At 42.8% G+C, this 16,031-nt stretch overlaps 1 protein-coding gene across 2 annotated transcripts in view; it reads left to right on the forward strand.

The window, feature by feature from the left end:
- CCN5 (cellular communication network factor 5) overlaps positions 1-15,648 on the forward strand; it is a 16,885-nt gene extending 1,237 nt beyond the window's left edge. For both annotated transcript variants that reach the window (XM_027849003.1, XM_027849013.1), the window contains exons 2-4: positions 7,140-7,356; positions 12,471-12,713; positions 14,724-15,648. In XM_027849003.1, coding sequence (XP_027704804.1) covers positions 7,140-7,356; positions 12,471-12,713; positions 14,724-14,947 — 684 coding nt within the window. In that variant the 3' untranslated portion in view covers positions 14,948-15,648. The remainder of the gene's footprint in view (positions 1-7,139; positions 7,357-12,470; positions 12,714-14,723) is intronic.
- Positions 15,649-16,031: the final 383 nt, after the last annotated feature.

Below are 16,031 nucleotides of genomic sequence, written 5' to 3' on the forward strand. Positions count from 1 at the left end.
TCCTTCCTTCCTTCCTTCCTTCCTTCCTTCCTTCCTTCCTTCCTTCCCTCCTTTCTATCTCATGCAATGAAAAGATAGGGAGACCAGAGGCAGGAGGGCTGAATCCCCTTTTCCTATGCATCCTCTTATCTTGTTGCTTCTTGGTCACTTGCCCCTAGAAAGAAGCAATGAAAGAATCCTGCTGGGGACAGGGCACATCAGTCCCAAACATATTGGAGGCAGGGAGAGAAACTGATGGCCAAGGAAGCCTGCTTAGGAGGGGGAGGGTAGGTGGTGGGGAAGGACTGGGATCTACTACGAGAAGAAAGTTCCTAGGGTAAAAAAGAGGATTCAGGAAGATTAAAATGAAAAACAACCACAAAAAAAAAAAACCCTTTACCCCTCCACTATCCTCCCCCCCATTACTTCTCCCTCTCCCAGGAATCTGGCTAGAATCCCATACTGTGAGCAAAGGATTTAGTCATCACGAACATTTAAAACCACAACAGTCTTCTGAGGGAAAAATTAGATTCTTTCAGACAGGTTGTGGATTCCTAAATTGGGGGCAGGGGAGAAGGGTATAAGGAAGGGTGGGAAAGTGAAAGGCCTGGTCCAGTAGGACTGAGTCTAGGGGGAGGAAGAAGGTCATAAGCTCTTGGACGGCCTTGATCGTAGGATCAGTGATTTAGAACTGGAAGGACCTTGGAGGCCACTGAGTCCACCCTTCTTGTTCTACATTTAAGAAACCTTAGGCACAGAGAGATTAAGTATAGCAGCTGGGAGGGTTTGGTTTTTTTTTTTGATAGATACAAATAAGTAAAGTGAGGTCCAGAGAGTGGAAGTGGCTTGCTCAAGGTCATACAGCTATTAAATGCTTAAGGTCTGCATGTATAGGTTATTCTACCCCAAGCTCATTTTCTGTTCCTTTTCTTTTCTTCTCTTCCTTTTTTTCTTTTCCAAATTCTATCCATTCTGGAAGTCAAGAGACTTAAATTTGAGTCCCAGTTTTGCTCACAGGACTTATAGCTCATCAAAAGATATTGAAGCACACAGAGAGAGGAATGACTTGTCCAAGATCATACCTTATGAGGTCACACACAGAGCTGAGGTTCAGACCTAGGTCTTCAGACTCTAAATTCAATGCTCCTTTCACAAGTGGCATCAGGCTGCCTTAGGGAAGATCATGGGATCATAGATTAGAGTTCATTTAGTCCATTTTACAGATGAGAAGACTGATGCTTGGAGAGCTGAACATGTAACTTGTCCAAGATTACACTGGGAGGGATTTGAACCTAGATTCTCCAAATTCACCCTGTCTTCCACTATATCACGATTCTTCCAGAAGGGAATGGAGTCATTTCCAATCATTAGCCTTGTGAGGAATTTAGCTCAGCATGAGGACTGGGGTGGAGCAGGTCTCTGGCACTTCATTAGTGTAAAATGGGGTACCCTGGTGAGACACTGGAGAGAGCTGAAGTTCTGAAAAGACAAGAAATTTCAAAAAACAAAGGGTAAAACTTTCAGGTACATAATAGACATTCCCTACCCTAGAAAGAATAAGAGGATTGAATAGCTTAATTGCTTATGGAGAGGCCAGTGAAACTATGAACTTGTCTATAGGGTGCAGAATACAGTCCTACCTTTGTCCAAACCTTCCATATGTATATGTATGTGTATGTGCATGTGCATGTGTATGTGCATGTATATATGTACACACATATATACATAAACACACATACTCACATGTATACATATAGATACAGTATATATATATATATATATAAAATATATGTATATATGTATGTATGTGTATGTATGTAGGATTCCCAAAGGAGTATGGGGGGTGGAACTAACTGAATGGACACATCACCTGAATGCTACAAGCAATGACTTCCTTAGGGAAGGAACTTTGGAGCAAGAAAGAAGAGAAAAACCCAGATTTCTCTTATCTCCTGCCTGGAGGTGACAAATAGCCTCAGAGTTGAAACTGAGGCTCTGAGAGTCAGACTTCTATTGAGCTTGCTGCCCTAGAAGGAGCCGGGTAGCACTTCAGTTGAAGAGAAGGCAGTAAGGAGCACCTTGCCAAGTCAGTAACTGCCCATCAGTGAATGAGCTGCTGTACTGTGAGTGGCTGAGCAACCTGTCCATCCCATCCTGACAGCAGCTGCCCAGTGCAGCCACTGACCAGTGGCATGGATGTGTTACTGATTTGTCATCGCTGAAGGGGTTCAGCCAGAAGCTGGGTGACCACTTTAGGGAAGGGTTGTAGAAGGATTCCATTGTAGTTATGTGTTGGACCAGACGCCCTTAAGCATTTTCTAGCTCCAGGATTCTGAGTTCCAATGAACTGCGTAAGTATTGTAGATTATTGTCAGAACTATGACTTAGCATTTTCCCACCTAGGGCAAATACCAGAAGAAAAACCTGCTGTTGAGGATGTATATATGAATATGTACATGTATGTATAGGGAAGAGGGAGATTTTGCCCCCTGCACTGGAAACAGGGCTCCTAGGACCCCATCAGGAACCTGCTGCTGGGAGGCAGGCAGCATGGAGGAGGTGCTCACCTGAGTCCAACATCTGATAGATTTTAACCAGTCATGTTTGCTAACAAGGTACTAAGCTCTGTTGTTTATATTATGCTGAAGGATTGTGGTAAATTGGGAAACAGTGCTGGATTTGGAGTCAGAAACCCTGGGCTTGAATCCCAGCTCTCCCACTTACTCTCTGTATGACCTTGTGAACCTCATTTGTAAAATGAACAAGATGGGCTAATAATATTGGCTAACATTTATATAGTGCTTTAAGGTTTACAAAACTCTATTTTGTTTGAAGGAGGTTATTATCTCCATTTAGCAGATGAGGAAACTGAGGCACAGAGGTTAAATGACTTGCCCAGGATAACGCAAATGTCATAGGCAGCATTCAAACTCAGGTTTTCCTTGACTCCAAGTCTCAGTTGTAGCTCAGACTATTGCCTAATTTGATACTGGGCCACTGGTGTTTTTTGTTGTCTAGATATGCTTTATATCAATCATTCATAGAAGTCAGACTGATATAGAAAAAAGAGACCTGGGCTAGGAGTCAGAAGACTTAGCTAATTGTAGATAGTCAATTAATAGATAAATTGTGTAATTTAAAAAATTAAATAAAATTTAAAGATAAATAAATCAACAATTGTAGACCTAGCTCCTTATGGATAGACTGTGAAGTTTTTCTTCTTTGAATTTCCAACTTTTTGAACATAATAAGTGACTCTGTAACCATGTAAAATTTTACAGATCAATTTCCCAACTCCTACTCCAACTGACAAATTGAATTGCCCGAAGGCTACCTAGCTTTCTCCCTAAGGATTCCAGAAGTGCCCTTAAGACCTTATGAGGGTTTCCTTAAAGCCATCAATTTAAGCCTCCATCCCTGTGTGGTACCCATAATACCAATCACCAGTGCTACTTAATATATGAGTATCATAGGTACTACTGATTAACACCCCAATATTATATAACCAGTAACACTAATTAGCTCTTACAAAATAATATTTACTGAGAAGATATAACAAGAACAGAAAATACAAACACATTTCCCTGACCTTATTTTCCTATACTACCTTAGTCCCTAGGGAGAATAGTCTCAGACTTAAAGTATTTGCTACAAAGCATTTGCCCCATCAAGTTTACTTCTGAATGAAGCATTGAAAAGGATGAAAGTCACTTCTTCACTTATGGAAACTGGTGTCTCTGCTATCAGGACCAAGCAACTACTGGGCCACATGCCTACAGGTCATCTTTGCTAGGCTCAGGGGGCTACCAGGAAACTTTTATGCACTCCAGATCCTGGACCGGATCTCACAAGATCTAGTGTTGCCTTGTCTGTTGCATCTCTGTCATCCATCCACCTAAGAGTAGAAAAGAACATTTACAAAGAGGCAAAGAGACAGAGACACCGTGTTCATACCCACGTGTTTGCCAAGGTAGAGAGATAGGCAGCCATCCTTAGGAAGCCACTGCTTCCACTGCTACCACCTCTCTCCCAACCAGGAGGCTTACCACAATCTGACTGGATCACTGCCAGGCAAGAGAGAGGTCAGTTTGACTGGTTAATATTTTTGTTTGCACACCCAGCTCTGATTCAGTAACCAGTTAAAGGCTCCACTTTGGCATATAGTAAGTGGTCAAAACAGTCATAGAATACCTCTGCATGCTCCAAAATCCATGTGAAGGATTGCATCAGCCAGATCATACCAGGCATGTTCACAAGGATCAGATTATTATTGGACAGTCATATGTTAAATTGACTTTAATTGAATCCTTGTTCTACCACTAAATAGCCCTATGTGACCTTGAATAAGTTACTTTCCCTCAATTTCTTTTTTTTTACTTTTTTTGTTAATTTTTTTTGATTTATCAATAATCACTTCCGTATGCTTTTGAGTTTAAAATTTTTCTTCCCCCTTCCTCCCCACCACCCTCCCCAAGATGGCGCACAATCTGATATAAGCTATAAATGTATAGTTATTAAATATATTTTCACATTAGTGATGTTGTAAGTAGAAATTAAAACCAATAGGAGGAACCATCAGAAAGAGGAAACAAAACTCAACAGAAGAGAAAAAAATAGCAATTCGGCTTCCATTGTTCTTTCTTTGGGTGTGGATAGCATTTTCCATCACAAGGCCTCTGGAGATGTCTTAGATCCTTGTACTGCCAGGAAGGGTTAAGTTTATCAATATTAGTCATCATGCAACGTGGCTGTTATTGTGTACAACATTCTCTTGGTTCTGCTCACTTCACTCAGCATCAGACCATACAAGTCTTTCCAGGTTTTTCTGAAGTCAGCCTGTTCATCATTTCTTATAGCACAATAGTATACCGTCACATTCATATACCACACCTTGCTCAGCCATTCCCCAGTTGATGGGCATTCTCTCAATTTCCAATTCTTTGCCACCACAGAAAGAGCTGCTATGAATATTTTTGTACATGTAGGTCCTTTTCCCGTTTGTGTGATCTCTTTGGGATATAGCCCTAGAAGTGCTATTGCTGGGTCAAAGGGTATGCACATTTTTATAGCCCTTTGGGCATAGTTCCAAATTGCTCTCCAAAATGGGTGGATCATTTCACAACTCCACCAACAATGCAATAGTGTTCCAATTTTCCCACATTTTCTCCAACATTTAACATTTTCCTGATTTGTCATGTTGGCCATTCTGATAGGTATGATGTGGTACCTCAGAGTTGTTTTGATTTGCATTTCTCCAATCAATAGTGATTTAGAGCATTTTTTCATATGACTATAGATGGCTTTAATTTCTTCATCTGAGAACTGGCTGTTCATATCCTTTGACCATTTATCGATTGGGGAATGATTTGTATTCTTATAAATTTGACTTAGTTCTCTATATATTTTAGAAATGAGGCTCTTATCAGAGAGACTAGTTGTAAAAATTCTTTCCCAATTTTCTACCTTCCTTCTAATCTTGGTTGCATTGGCTTTGTATGTGGAAAAACTCTTCAAGTTAATGTAATCAAAATTATCTATTTTGCTTTTTGTAATGTTCTCTATCTCCTGTTTGGTCATGAATTCTTCTGTTCTCTATAGATCTGACAGGTAAACTATTCCTTGCTCTCCCAGCTTGCTTATAGTATCAGCCTTTGTATCTAAATCATGAACCCATTTTGACTTTATTTTGGTATATGGTGTGAGATTTTGGTCTATGCATAGTTTCTGCCATACTCTTCTCCAGTTTTCCCAGCAGTTTTTCTTCATAGATTCATAGCAATTTCTTCATAGATAAAATTATTGGGTTGGACTGCATGATCTCTAAGGTCTATTCCATTTCTAAATTCAATTCAATATCCTCATAAGATAACTGTCGATTGTTTTCTAAACATATAGATAGCTCAGCTTGCATGTGGTATGGATAGATATCTTGTCTGAGATATCTATCCGTCTTTTTCCAAAGGGGACTTCAATTTTTGTCTTTGTGGGGAGTAGGAGGAGAACTATGGCTAGGCTCTCGCTCCTTCCCTCACCTGTCTCCAAGAAGGCTATTGGGCTAGAATTTCAACTAACCACCATACCTCAAATACTGATAGTCTAGGGTTAGCATACTTCGTGGGGTTCCGGACAAATGCCACTTTTCACTGAGTACTCTTAAGGGGACAGCAATGCTTAGTTTACTCTTGCCTCTTAGCTCCCTTCCACCAAATGCTGGCTGCACAAAAGATCGTTATAAATAGCCAGTACACATCTTTATCAAAGTAAGCAGTAAAGGGAAATTAGAGAAGTCATTCAGATTAAAATAGACCAAAGAAGGCACAAAAATAAAAGAGCTCTTCAGCTGAGAGTGAGATAAAATCTTAGCTGCCAAGGAGAGAGAATACTCTCAGTAAGGGGAATCTGCTCTTAACAGTCTCTATTGTTGCAAATGCTGGAAGTCAAGGGACACGTTGGGGGCCAGCTCCCCACATGTCGGCTTCTCCAAGGGAGGTCTCTATCTGGTGCTCAAAAGTCTGAACTGGCCTCTCTCGACCACTTTTCTCTAAGACCCCTATCTTTGAAATCCCCCTCACACAGGTACATAGTGTTGTAGCTCAGCATTCTTTTGGTCAATTAGGAATCATGTCCCTTTAATTACTACCTTTCTACTGCTCCGCTTCCCAAATATTTTCACAGTTCTCATTTCATTTTGTCCTTACAACATTGGGAGGAAAGGCAGGGGAGCTTAGTCTCCTTATTTTATATACGAGAAACCTGAGGCTAAAACAGAGAGAGAGAGAGAGAGAGAGAGAGAGAGAGAAAGAGACAGAGAGACACACAGAGACAGAGACGGAGAGGCAGAGACAGAGAGAGAGGCATAGACAGAGATACACACACAGATAGAGAGACAGAGAGAGGCAGAGGCAGATGGAGACAGAAACAGACAGACAGACAGACAGACACAAACACACACACATACACACACAGGAGGACTTGGTGAGGGTCTCACAGATAATCAGTGGCAGAACCAAGACCCAAATTCGGGTCATCTGATTTCTAATCCAGGACACTTTATACTAAAGCTGCCTCAGGAGACTGTAGAAATGGGAGTTACCGCCATTGATCAGTTTTCCTGATATTCCTTTCCTGAAACCAAGTGACCGAGTTCCTTGTCTTTACAGGTGTGTGCCCAGCTCTGCCGGATGCCATGTACCTGCCCCTGGTTACCCCCACGCTGCCCTCCTGGGGCACCCCTAGTCCTGGATGGCTGTGGCTGCTGCAGGGTATGTGCTCGGAGGCTGGGGGAGCCCTGTGACCAGCTCAACATCTGTGACCAGAGCCAGGGGCTGGTATGCAACTACAGTGCCACTCTGGGGAACAGGAGAGGCACCTGCAACTGTAAGCATGTCTGTGAGCCTAGAGGGGGTGAGGGTGGGAGGCAGGCTAGGTATAAAGGATTGGAGTTCCCTCTAGGGCCAGTCCTTAACAAATGAACTTCCTTCCTCTGAGAGCAGAGGCACTGGGGACATTTGGAAGTTGTCCAGACTCCCTCTGACACAGCACAAGCTGCCTTGGTCTTGGCCTTTTGAGTCATTTCCTGGGTAGGACAGTGTCTGGGCTAGGGTTGCCCTAATTGAAATCACAGGAGACAGAGGGAGATCTCAGGCCAAAAAATCTTATGCTGTTAGATCTAGAAGGGTCCTAAGAACATAAAATATAGAATGATAGACCTGGACAAAAATTTAGAAATCATCTAGTTCAACTCCATCATCAGAAAGAAAGTGAAGTGAACTGATCTATCCATGTTCACACAGCCAAAAAGTGTCAGAGCCAAGATTCAAACCTAGCACTCTTGAACTCCAAGTTGTATAATTTCCACATTAAACCAGGCTTCTAAAAGACTTCTTGAGGAGGTCAGAAGAGGGAGACATCACTGTGGATTGAGGGTGGCCAAGGAAGGGTTTGTGGAGGAGGTAGAGCTTGAGGTGGGCCATGATGGATGAGTAAGATCTGGCTAGGCATATGGGCATGGAGCGGAGGGCATTTCAGGCAGTGACAAAGAAATTGGGATAGAAAAGAAGTCAACAGCTCAGCTGTATAAAGTAAACCCATATGCTAATCAGGAGATTATCTTCATATGCAGTTATAAGGAAATAGTTTATAATAAAGAGTTACAAGGGGTCCCACAACCAGCCAGCCCCTCTAGCACCTACCTGCCTTGGAAACTGGCCTAGTTCTGCTGAGGATCAAGTAACTTAAATTAAAAATTTAAATCATTTTTAGAGATAGAAAGGATGTCAGATGACAGACTTTTAGAGATGGAAGGGTACCAAAACATCATAGCTTAGAACTAGAAAGGACCTCAGGGGCCATTTAGTTTAATCTCATTTTATAGAGGAGTCAGGTAACCTCTCTGCAGTTTCCTTGAAATGTATTTCTGTACTCAGCTCTCCTCCCTCTCCCTTCCCCCACCCCTCCTTTCCTTCCTCTTCCGTTCTCCTTCCCCCCTCCCTTCTCTCTGTCTCTCTCTTTCCCCACCTCTGTATTCTTCTCTCCTTTGACCAGATTAGATGAGAGTGAGTTTCAAGGGACAGCCACTCTTCTCACCCCCTCCTTGTCTGCATAAATGTTTATTCTTGCATCTTGATTACTTGAAATAGTTTTTCCTAACTTTCCTTTCCCTTCCCCCCAACCTAGTACATTCCTTTTCCCTTCTTTCCATTCTTCTCTTAAGATCATCAAGGCATAAGAGAATCCCTCAGGCCTTATCTAATTAGGCTCCCTCTAAGAGCCCAGAGGATAATAGGGTTCAGAGGGGATGTATATATCATTTCCCCATATCGGAACATAAACAATTTTTCCTTATTCAGTACCTTTTGATGACTTATTCTTGTTTACCTTTTTCTGTTTCTCTTAACTCCTGTGTTTGAACTTCAAAGATTCTATGCAATTCTGATCTTTTCATCAGGAATGCTTGTAAGTACTCTATTTCATTAAAAATTCATGTTTTCCCATTATATTTAGTTTTGTGGGTAAGTTATTCTTGGCTGTAAGCCCATATGCTTTTCCTTCTGAAATATTGTATTCTGAGCTCTCAGCTGTTTTATGGTGTGATCCTGACTGTGGTTCCTATGTACCTGAATTCTTTCTTTTTGGCTGCTTGTAGTATTTTTTCCTTGACCTGAAAACTCTGGATTTGGGCTATAAAGTTCCTGAGAGTTTTCATTTTGGGGTTTCTTTCAGGAGCTGACCAGTGAATTCTTTCAATTTTATTTTGCCCTCTAGTTCTAAGAGACTTGGGAAGTTTCTTTTAAGATTTTTTTGCTATATGATGTCTAGGTTCTTTAGTGTGTGTGTGTTGTGTAGGTAGTCTAAGAGTTCTTAACTTTTTTCTTCTTGATCTGTTTTCCAAGTCAGGTGGGTTTATTTTTTTCGCCATGAAATATCTTACATTTTCTTCTACTTTTCACTCTTTTGACTTTGTTTTAATATTTCCTGTTGGCTCATAAAGCCATTGGCTTCTATTCAGTCCATTTTAATTTTCAAGGAGTTTGTCACTTGGGCAAGGTAAATAAGTGCCAAGTGATTAATTCTGTTCGCAATTCTTTCTACAATAGCCCTCATTTCTTTTCCAACATTTTCCTCTAGCTCTTTCATTTTATTTATAAAAACATTTTAAAACTTTTTTTTTCTAAAAAAAACAAAACTCTGGTTCATTTCTTCCAGGAATTCTAGTTGAATCTGGGCCCAAGCTATATTTTTCTTTAATCTTTTCTTGCAGATGTTTTGGAGTCATTCTCTTCTCTTAAGCACTATAACAGTTATTTTATTTTATTTTATTTTATTTTATTTTATTTGATTGTGCTCATTCTTCCAGCCGACTTCCTGATAGCAGACTTGACTTATGGGCTAGGCTCTGCTACACTTCCAGAGGGAAGGTCTGGGCTTTTTCTGTTGCTACTTTCCTGCTGTATTGAGTATTGTATAATTCCAGGCTCTCAGGGACAACTCATGGGGACCTGAAAGCTTTCAATGCTCTCAAAGGAGTCTGATCCAGGACAAAGTCTGATTGCTGTCACCATTGTCTAAACTCTGCAAGCTCCTGACTTGAGTTTGGGTCTGAGCAAAAGTAAATTGCAGCCAGCTGGAAAGCTTTGCTAATTCAGCATCATGGAACTCCAGCTCCCACTTTGGTCTGGAATTCCCACCCTCATTATAGCTTTGTAGGTTTCAGATTGGGCTAGAAACTGGAACTGAGACCCTACTCTTTGCCTGGGGTCTGAGCCTCACCACTGCTACTTGCTTCTGAGCTTTCTCTTCTCCTCACACTTTCTAGCACCTGCAATAGCTTCTTGCCTGGGAATTCCACCCTGGGTCCAGGTTCTCCTTCTTGACTCTGAACTGGGGCTGTCATACAGCTTGACTAGTGGGTGATAAATGGCCCCTGTTCCTGTTGAGGTGCCCTAGTATGGGTCTGGGGGTGCCCAGATATAAGTCTAGAACCTCTACTTGCCTGGCGCACAGCCACTCCTTGGGCCTTCCCTGTGTTCTCTGTGTGGCATTCCTAGTCAGGCCCTGTCCCCACTGTCCACAGACTTCTCTGTGATGACCTGGGCTGGGAAAAAAAATGACTCCTTGTGACTTTTTCTTGGATTTCCTTAACAGGATTTGGTCTGATACAAAATTTTCTAGATCTGTTTGGAGAAATTTAGGGGCTCGGCTCTTTGTAGTTATTCCTGGTACTACATCAACTGAAGGTACCTCCTGTAATGTAGATTTGATGGGCTTGGAATCTGAAGCCTCGAGTAGCAAGTGATTTACCCAAAGCCACAGAACAAATTAATGGAAGAGCTGGGTCCAGATTCTGGTCTTCTAACTCCTAGTACAATTCTCTGTCTAATGAGGCCAGGGGCCTAAAGGAGGGGTTTTTCTCTGTCAGTGCTCTCGTGCCACACTCATATGTGTTCAAAAGCGCACACATGCACATTCATTATCTGGGAGTATATTGGGTGTCAGGAAGACAGGAAGCCCTTGGGCCCTCAGGTCTGATCGCTGCCCAACTCAGACATGGGAGGAGTGAGCTCCCTGACAGCGGTCACGAAAGGTACCAGGAAAAGCAGCAAAGATTAAAGCTCTCCCCTACCCCCACTGTTTCCTCCACGACTGATTTTCCTAAACAGATGCCACTGTTTACAAGACAATCTCACCGACAAGGAGACAGGAGGTCTCCAGAGACTCATACCCCAGCCCACCTGGAGCAGGAGACTAAGGTGGCAGCCAGCTACTCCTTGGTTTCTAGGAAACGGTGTCCACATGGCATCAGCCCAAAGTTGCGTAGGGTTTGGAGCCCAAACAGCTCTTACCTTCGGGAGACAGCATGTGGGCATGGTGGTAGGGGGACGGTGTGTGCTCCTACCCATCCCCTAGCTCTCTGAGGGAAAGACTGGGAGCCAGACTCCCTCATTCGAATCTGCTCAAATTTGCTTTCCCAACAAGTCTTTATTTAGCACTTGCAACCTGTTTTCTGCAATGGGAGGGAAGCAAGCAAGGTAGTAGGGTAGAAAAATCCCTGAAATTGAAGTCAAATCCTGAATTTGTTCATTTCAGGTCCCCCCCGCCCATATTCCCCTCTTCTCACTTTCCGACTCTTCCCATTTTAATGGCAGATTCCCTGAGGGCTGGATCTCAACCTGCCTCAGTCTTTTCTCCCATTGGGGAATTCTCCTTTCATCATCATCAGTCTCAGCTCCAAGTGACTTCTGGGGAGGAACAATCCCGAATTTGTCACTACTTGTGTGACTTTGGGTACACATCTAACGTCTCTGGGCCTCAATTCATTTATCTGTAAGATGATGGGGTTAGTCCATGATCTCTAACTACTCTCTCAGCTCCGGTTCCGATGATCTAAAGATACAAAAGACAAAGTCCCTTCCCTCAAGCAGGTCATAGATTAGGTGGGAAGACAAATCATATGCATCTGAAACAAGTCCAGAACAAGCCAGCATGAAGTCCTCGATTATGAGAGGCAGAATGGTATGGTGTACTGCATTCTAGTCAGGGGACGTGGGTTTGAATCCTGGCTCGGACACTTACTGGGCAGCTAGGTGGCATGGTGGATAGAGCACTGGGCCTAGAGTTCAAATGTGGCCTCAGATATTTATTACCTGTGTGACCCTGAGCAAGTCACTTAATCCTGTTTGCCTCAGTTCCTCACCTGTAAAATGAGCTGGAGATGGAAATGGCAAGCCATTCAAGTATCTTTGCCAAAAACAAAACAAAACAAAAAACAAAAGGGGTCAAGAAGAGTCAAACACAAGTGAACGACTAAACAACAAAAACAAAATTAATGGGGTCCCACATCGGCTACTCTATTGGCTACCACTATAGGTAGACTGGCAATTACTACACAGGGGCACAACTGCTGATTACGCTGTATAGGTTTGATGGACTGTTCCTTTAAATCTATATGAATGACTGGGTGGGTGTTGGGGTCTTGATTTTTCCCTTCACAGTTCCGGAAGATGATGGCAGCTGTGAGGTGAATGGGAGGACCTACCGGGATGGGGAGACCTTTCAGCCAAGTTGCAAGTTCCAATGCCACTGCTCAGATGGGGGGTTCACTTGCACTCCCCTTTGCAGCGAGGACGTGCGGCTGCCCAGTTGGGACTGTCCCCACCCTAAACGAGTTGATGTCCCTGGGAAGTGCTGCCAGGAATGGGTCTGTGACCAGGGAGTCCAACCTGTTCCAGCAACAGGTAATGTATCAAACCCAGGCCAGCCCCGGCCAAAACCATGGGGTCAGCCAAGTCTGACTCAGCATCCCCTGGTGCCCACGTTCCACTTCCACACCACATTCCTTGCCCTCCACTTTCTTCTCCTCCCCAGCTTTCCCAATGTCTTGGCTCATTCAGGGAGGTGTGGAGCAGTAACACCAAGGCTCCCTTCCTTTTGCTTTGTTATAGCTTCCACTGTGGTTTTCTTAAGCACCTACACTGTACAAAGCTTAGCGGCTAGGTGCTGGGAAAGAGAAAAAGTTTCGATGATTATGGTGATGATGATGATGATGACAATAGTAAGAATTCTCAGCACATTAGGGTTTACAAAATACTTCCCTCACAGCAGTCTGTGATATGAGGATGGGAATACAAGTGTGACTTCCCCCAGTTTATAAATGATGATACCAAGACCCAGAATGGCCAAGTGATTTATGCAGTTATTGGATTTAGAGTTGGAAGGGACTTAGAAGTCATTCAATTCTATTCCATTCAGTCCAACCCCAAACACCTCTCCATTGCATAGCATGTGCCAGACACTATGCTAGGTAGATATTCACAAAAATTAAACAGTTCCTGCCCTCAAGGAGCTTACATTCCTGTTTTTGTTTTTTTTTATTTTTAATGGGGCAATGGGGTTAAGTGAGTTGCCCAGGGTTACGCAGCTAGTAAGTGTTATGTGTCTGAGATCAGATTTGAACTCCGATCCTCCTGACTCCAAGTCCGGAGCTCTATCCACTGTACCACCTAGCTGCCCCGAGGAGCTTACATTCTTCTGGGGGATAAAACATGTATACAGATAATTAATTACAAAGTAATTTGAGGAAGGACAGAACAAAGTTCTGTGTGATGTCAGAGAAGGAAAAAGCTGTTACCTATAGGGTGGGGCAGTGGGAGAAAGGGAAAGAGGAGGATCAGGGAAAATTTCCAGATGGAAAATTGGCATTTAGGTTGGGCCTTCAATGTTTCAATAAGCAGAAGGGAAAGGGGGACACTTCAGCCATAGGAAACAAGATCAGCAAAGATCATGGATTTATAGTTGGAAGAGAGGTCAAGTCCAAATCCCTCATTTTATAGATGAGGAAACTGAAGCTAGAGAGGTATGTACCTTGCCCAGGGTCACACAGCTAATAAGTATCTGAGGTGAGATTTGAACTCAAGTCGACCAAACCACAAGTCTATCCACTATACCATGTGCATAGAGTTGGGAAAGAGTGAACATGTATGGAGAGGATGTCAACTAGTCTATTCTGACTGGAGTATAGATTACATAGAGGGATATAGTGAAATATAAGGTTGAAAATACAGGGCTGATTTGGAAAGGCCTTGAATGTTGGATTAAGTTTGAATTTTATCTAGTGGCCAATAGGGAGCCAGTAAAAGTTTCTGAGCAGAGGAATAATAGAAAAAAAAAAGAGATCGATGTGTAAGGAAGATATCTGGCATTATATGAAGGAAAGATTGGAGGGAGAGTGACTGGAGCAGGGTCAGGGAGTCTTGTTCTGAAACCATTATGACGGACCAAGCTAAGGATGGTTGCATGGAGGGGAGAGGCAAGAGTCAAGAAGGCAGAGAATGAATTAGTGTAATTCTCTATGTCCAATAACTCCCCACAATCTTATACTCTCCTAAAAGTCTTGCCACATCCCTATTTGAACATAGAGAGACAGGAAGGGCCTGGTAGTAGAGCTGGGACAAAGCATTTGTGAGGCTTGACCAGGTACGAAAATTTCTCCATGTGTGTTACTGGCCATTGGAGCCTTTAATGTGACATGCTACAACACAAGCAATCTGACTTAATCCAAAATCAATCCCTACAGCCCACAGAGATGGGGATCGTGCTGGTGCTGTAGAGGCATTTCCATGTGTCCCTCATTGTGCTGGATGGTGCGCCCTAGCTGGCTGCCTATGCCCGGTCCTGGCTCTGACTGGGCTAAAGTTGAGTTTCAAAGAAATTGCTGATGCAATGTCTCATGCTTTCTTCCTGTTCAGTGCCCCGGTTCCTGGGACCTCCAGCACCATTGTCCCCTCGATTTGCCTGCCAGGAATGGAGCACATTGTGGGGCCCCTGTTCTGCCACCTGTGGGCTGGGTGTGGCCACCCGGGTGACCAATCAGAATCCACTCTGCCGGCTGGAGATGCAGCATCGTCTGTGCCTGCTCAGGGCCTGTCCTCCTTTACGAGTTCCTTACCACAGTGTCATTGGTGCCTCTTAAGGGGAGGTGTTCCTGTCTATGCTTGTGGATAGAAGTTTCTGGGGCAAAAGAGATACCAACTTGCCAGGCTTGGAGACTGACTGCCATCATCTCCCACTGAAGCCTCCATCAGGCTGCTCTGACCTATTGCTCCAATACCTTCCTTTGAAGGAGACTCATCCCCTTAAATGGAGGTGCCAATAAGGCTCACCTCTACCTACCAGCCTGTAGAATTCATGCCTAGATTTTGAGCTTCTCCCAGACACCCTAACCAGCCAAGACTCAGTACAGAGATGTGGACACAAGTCACCTTAGGATCACAGAATTTAGGAAAGGGATCTTAGAGATCATCTAGTTCAGGGGTCCTTAACCTGGAATCCATAGGATAGACGTCAAAGGGTCTGTGAACTTAGATGAAAAAAAATTGCTTATTTACTTTCACTAACCTCTAAAATTTAGTGTTTCCCTCTACTAGGAATTTTTTTTAAAAAACACCATTAATCTGAGAAATGGTTTACAGGCTTCATCAGACCACCAAAGGGATCTATGACACAAAAAAAGATTAAGAACTTCTAATCTAGTGCAACCCTCTCATTTTACAGAAGAGGGAACTGAGGCCTGTAGCAAAGAGCTATTTAATCGAATAGACTGTTCTGTTTTCTTTTACATTTATATGTCACTTCATTTTTTGTGTTTCTTTTTTATTTTTTAAACTATTTTATTTTTCCCAATTACATGTAAAGAAAAATTTCAATATACATTTAACAAATTTTTTGAGTTCCAAATTCTTTTGCTCCTCTCCCCTCCCCCTTCCCTGAGACAGTAAACAATTCGACATAGGTTATATGTGTGCAATCATGCTAAACCATATTTCCATGTTAGTCATGTTGTAAAAGAAGACACAGACCAAAAAAAAAAAAAACAACACCCCCCCCCCCCAAAAAAAAGTGAAGAATAGTACGCTTTGATCTGCATTCAAAGTCTGTTAGTTCTTTCTCTGGTTATGGAAAGCACTTTCCATCATGAGTCCTTTAGAATTGAACAGACTGTTCTTAAAAAAAAAAAAACCACAACAACTTTAGTTTCCTATTTGTCCAAGACTGAA

This window comes from Vombatus ursinus, unplaced genomic scaffold, assembly GCF_900497805.2.
Source record: "Vombatus ursinus unplaced genomic scaffold, bare-nosed wombat genome assembly UNPS02000580.1, whole genome shotgun sequence".
Lineage (NCBI taxonomy): Eukaryota > Metazoa > Chordata > Mammalia > Diprotodontia > Vombatidae > Vombatus > Vombatus ursinus.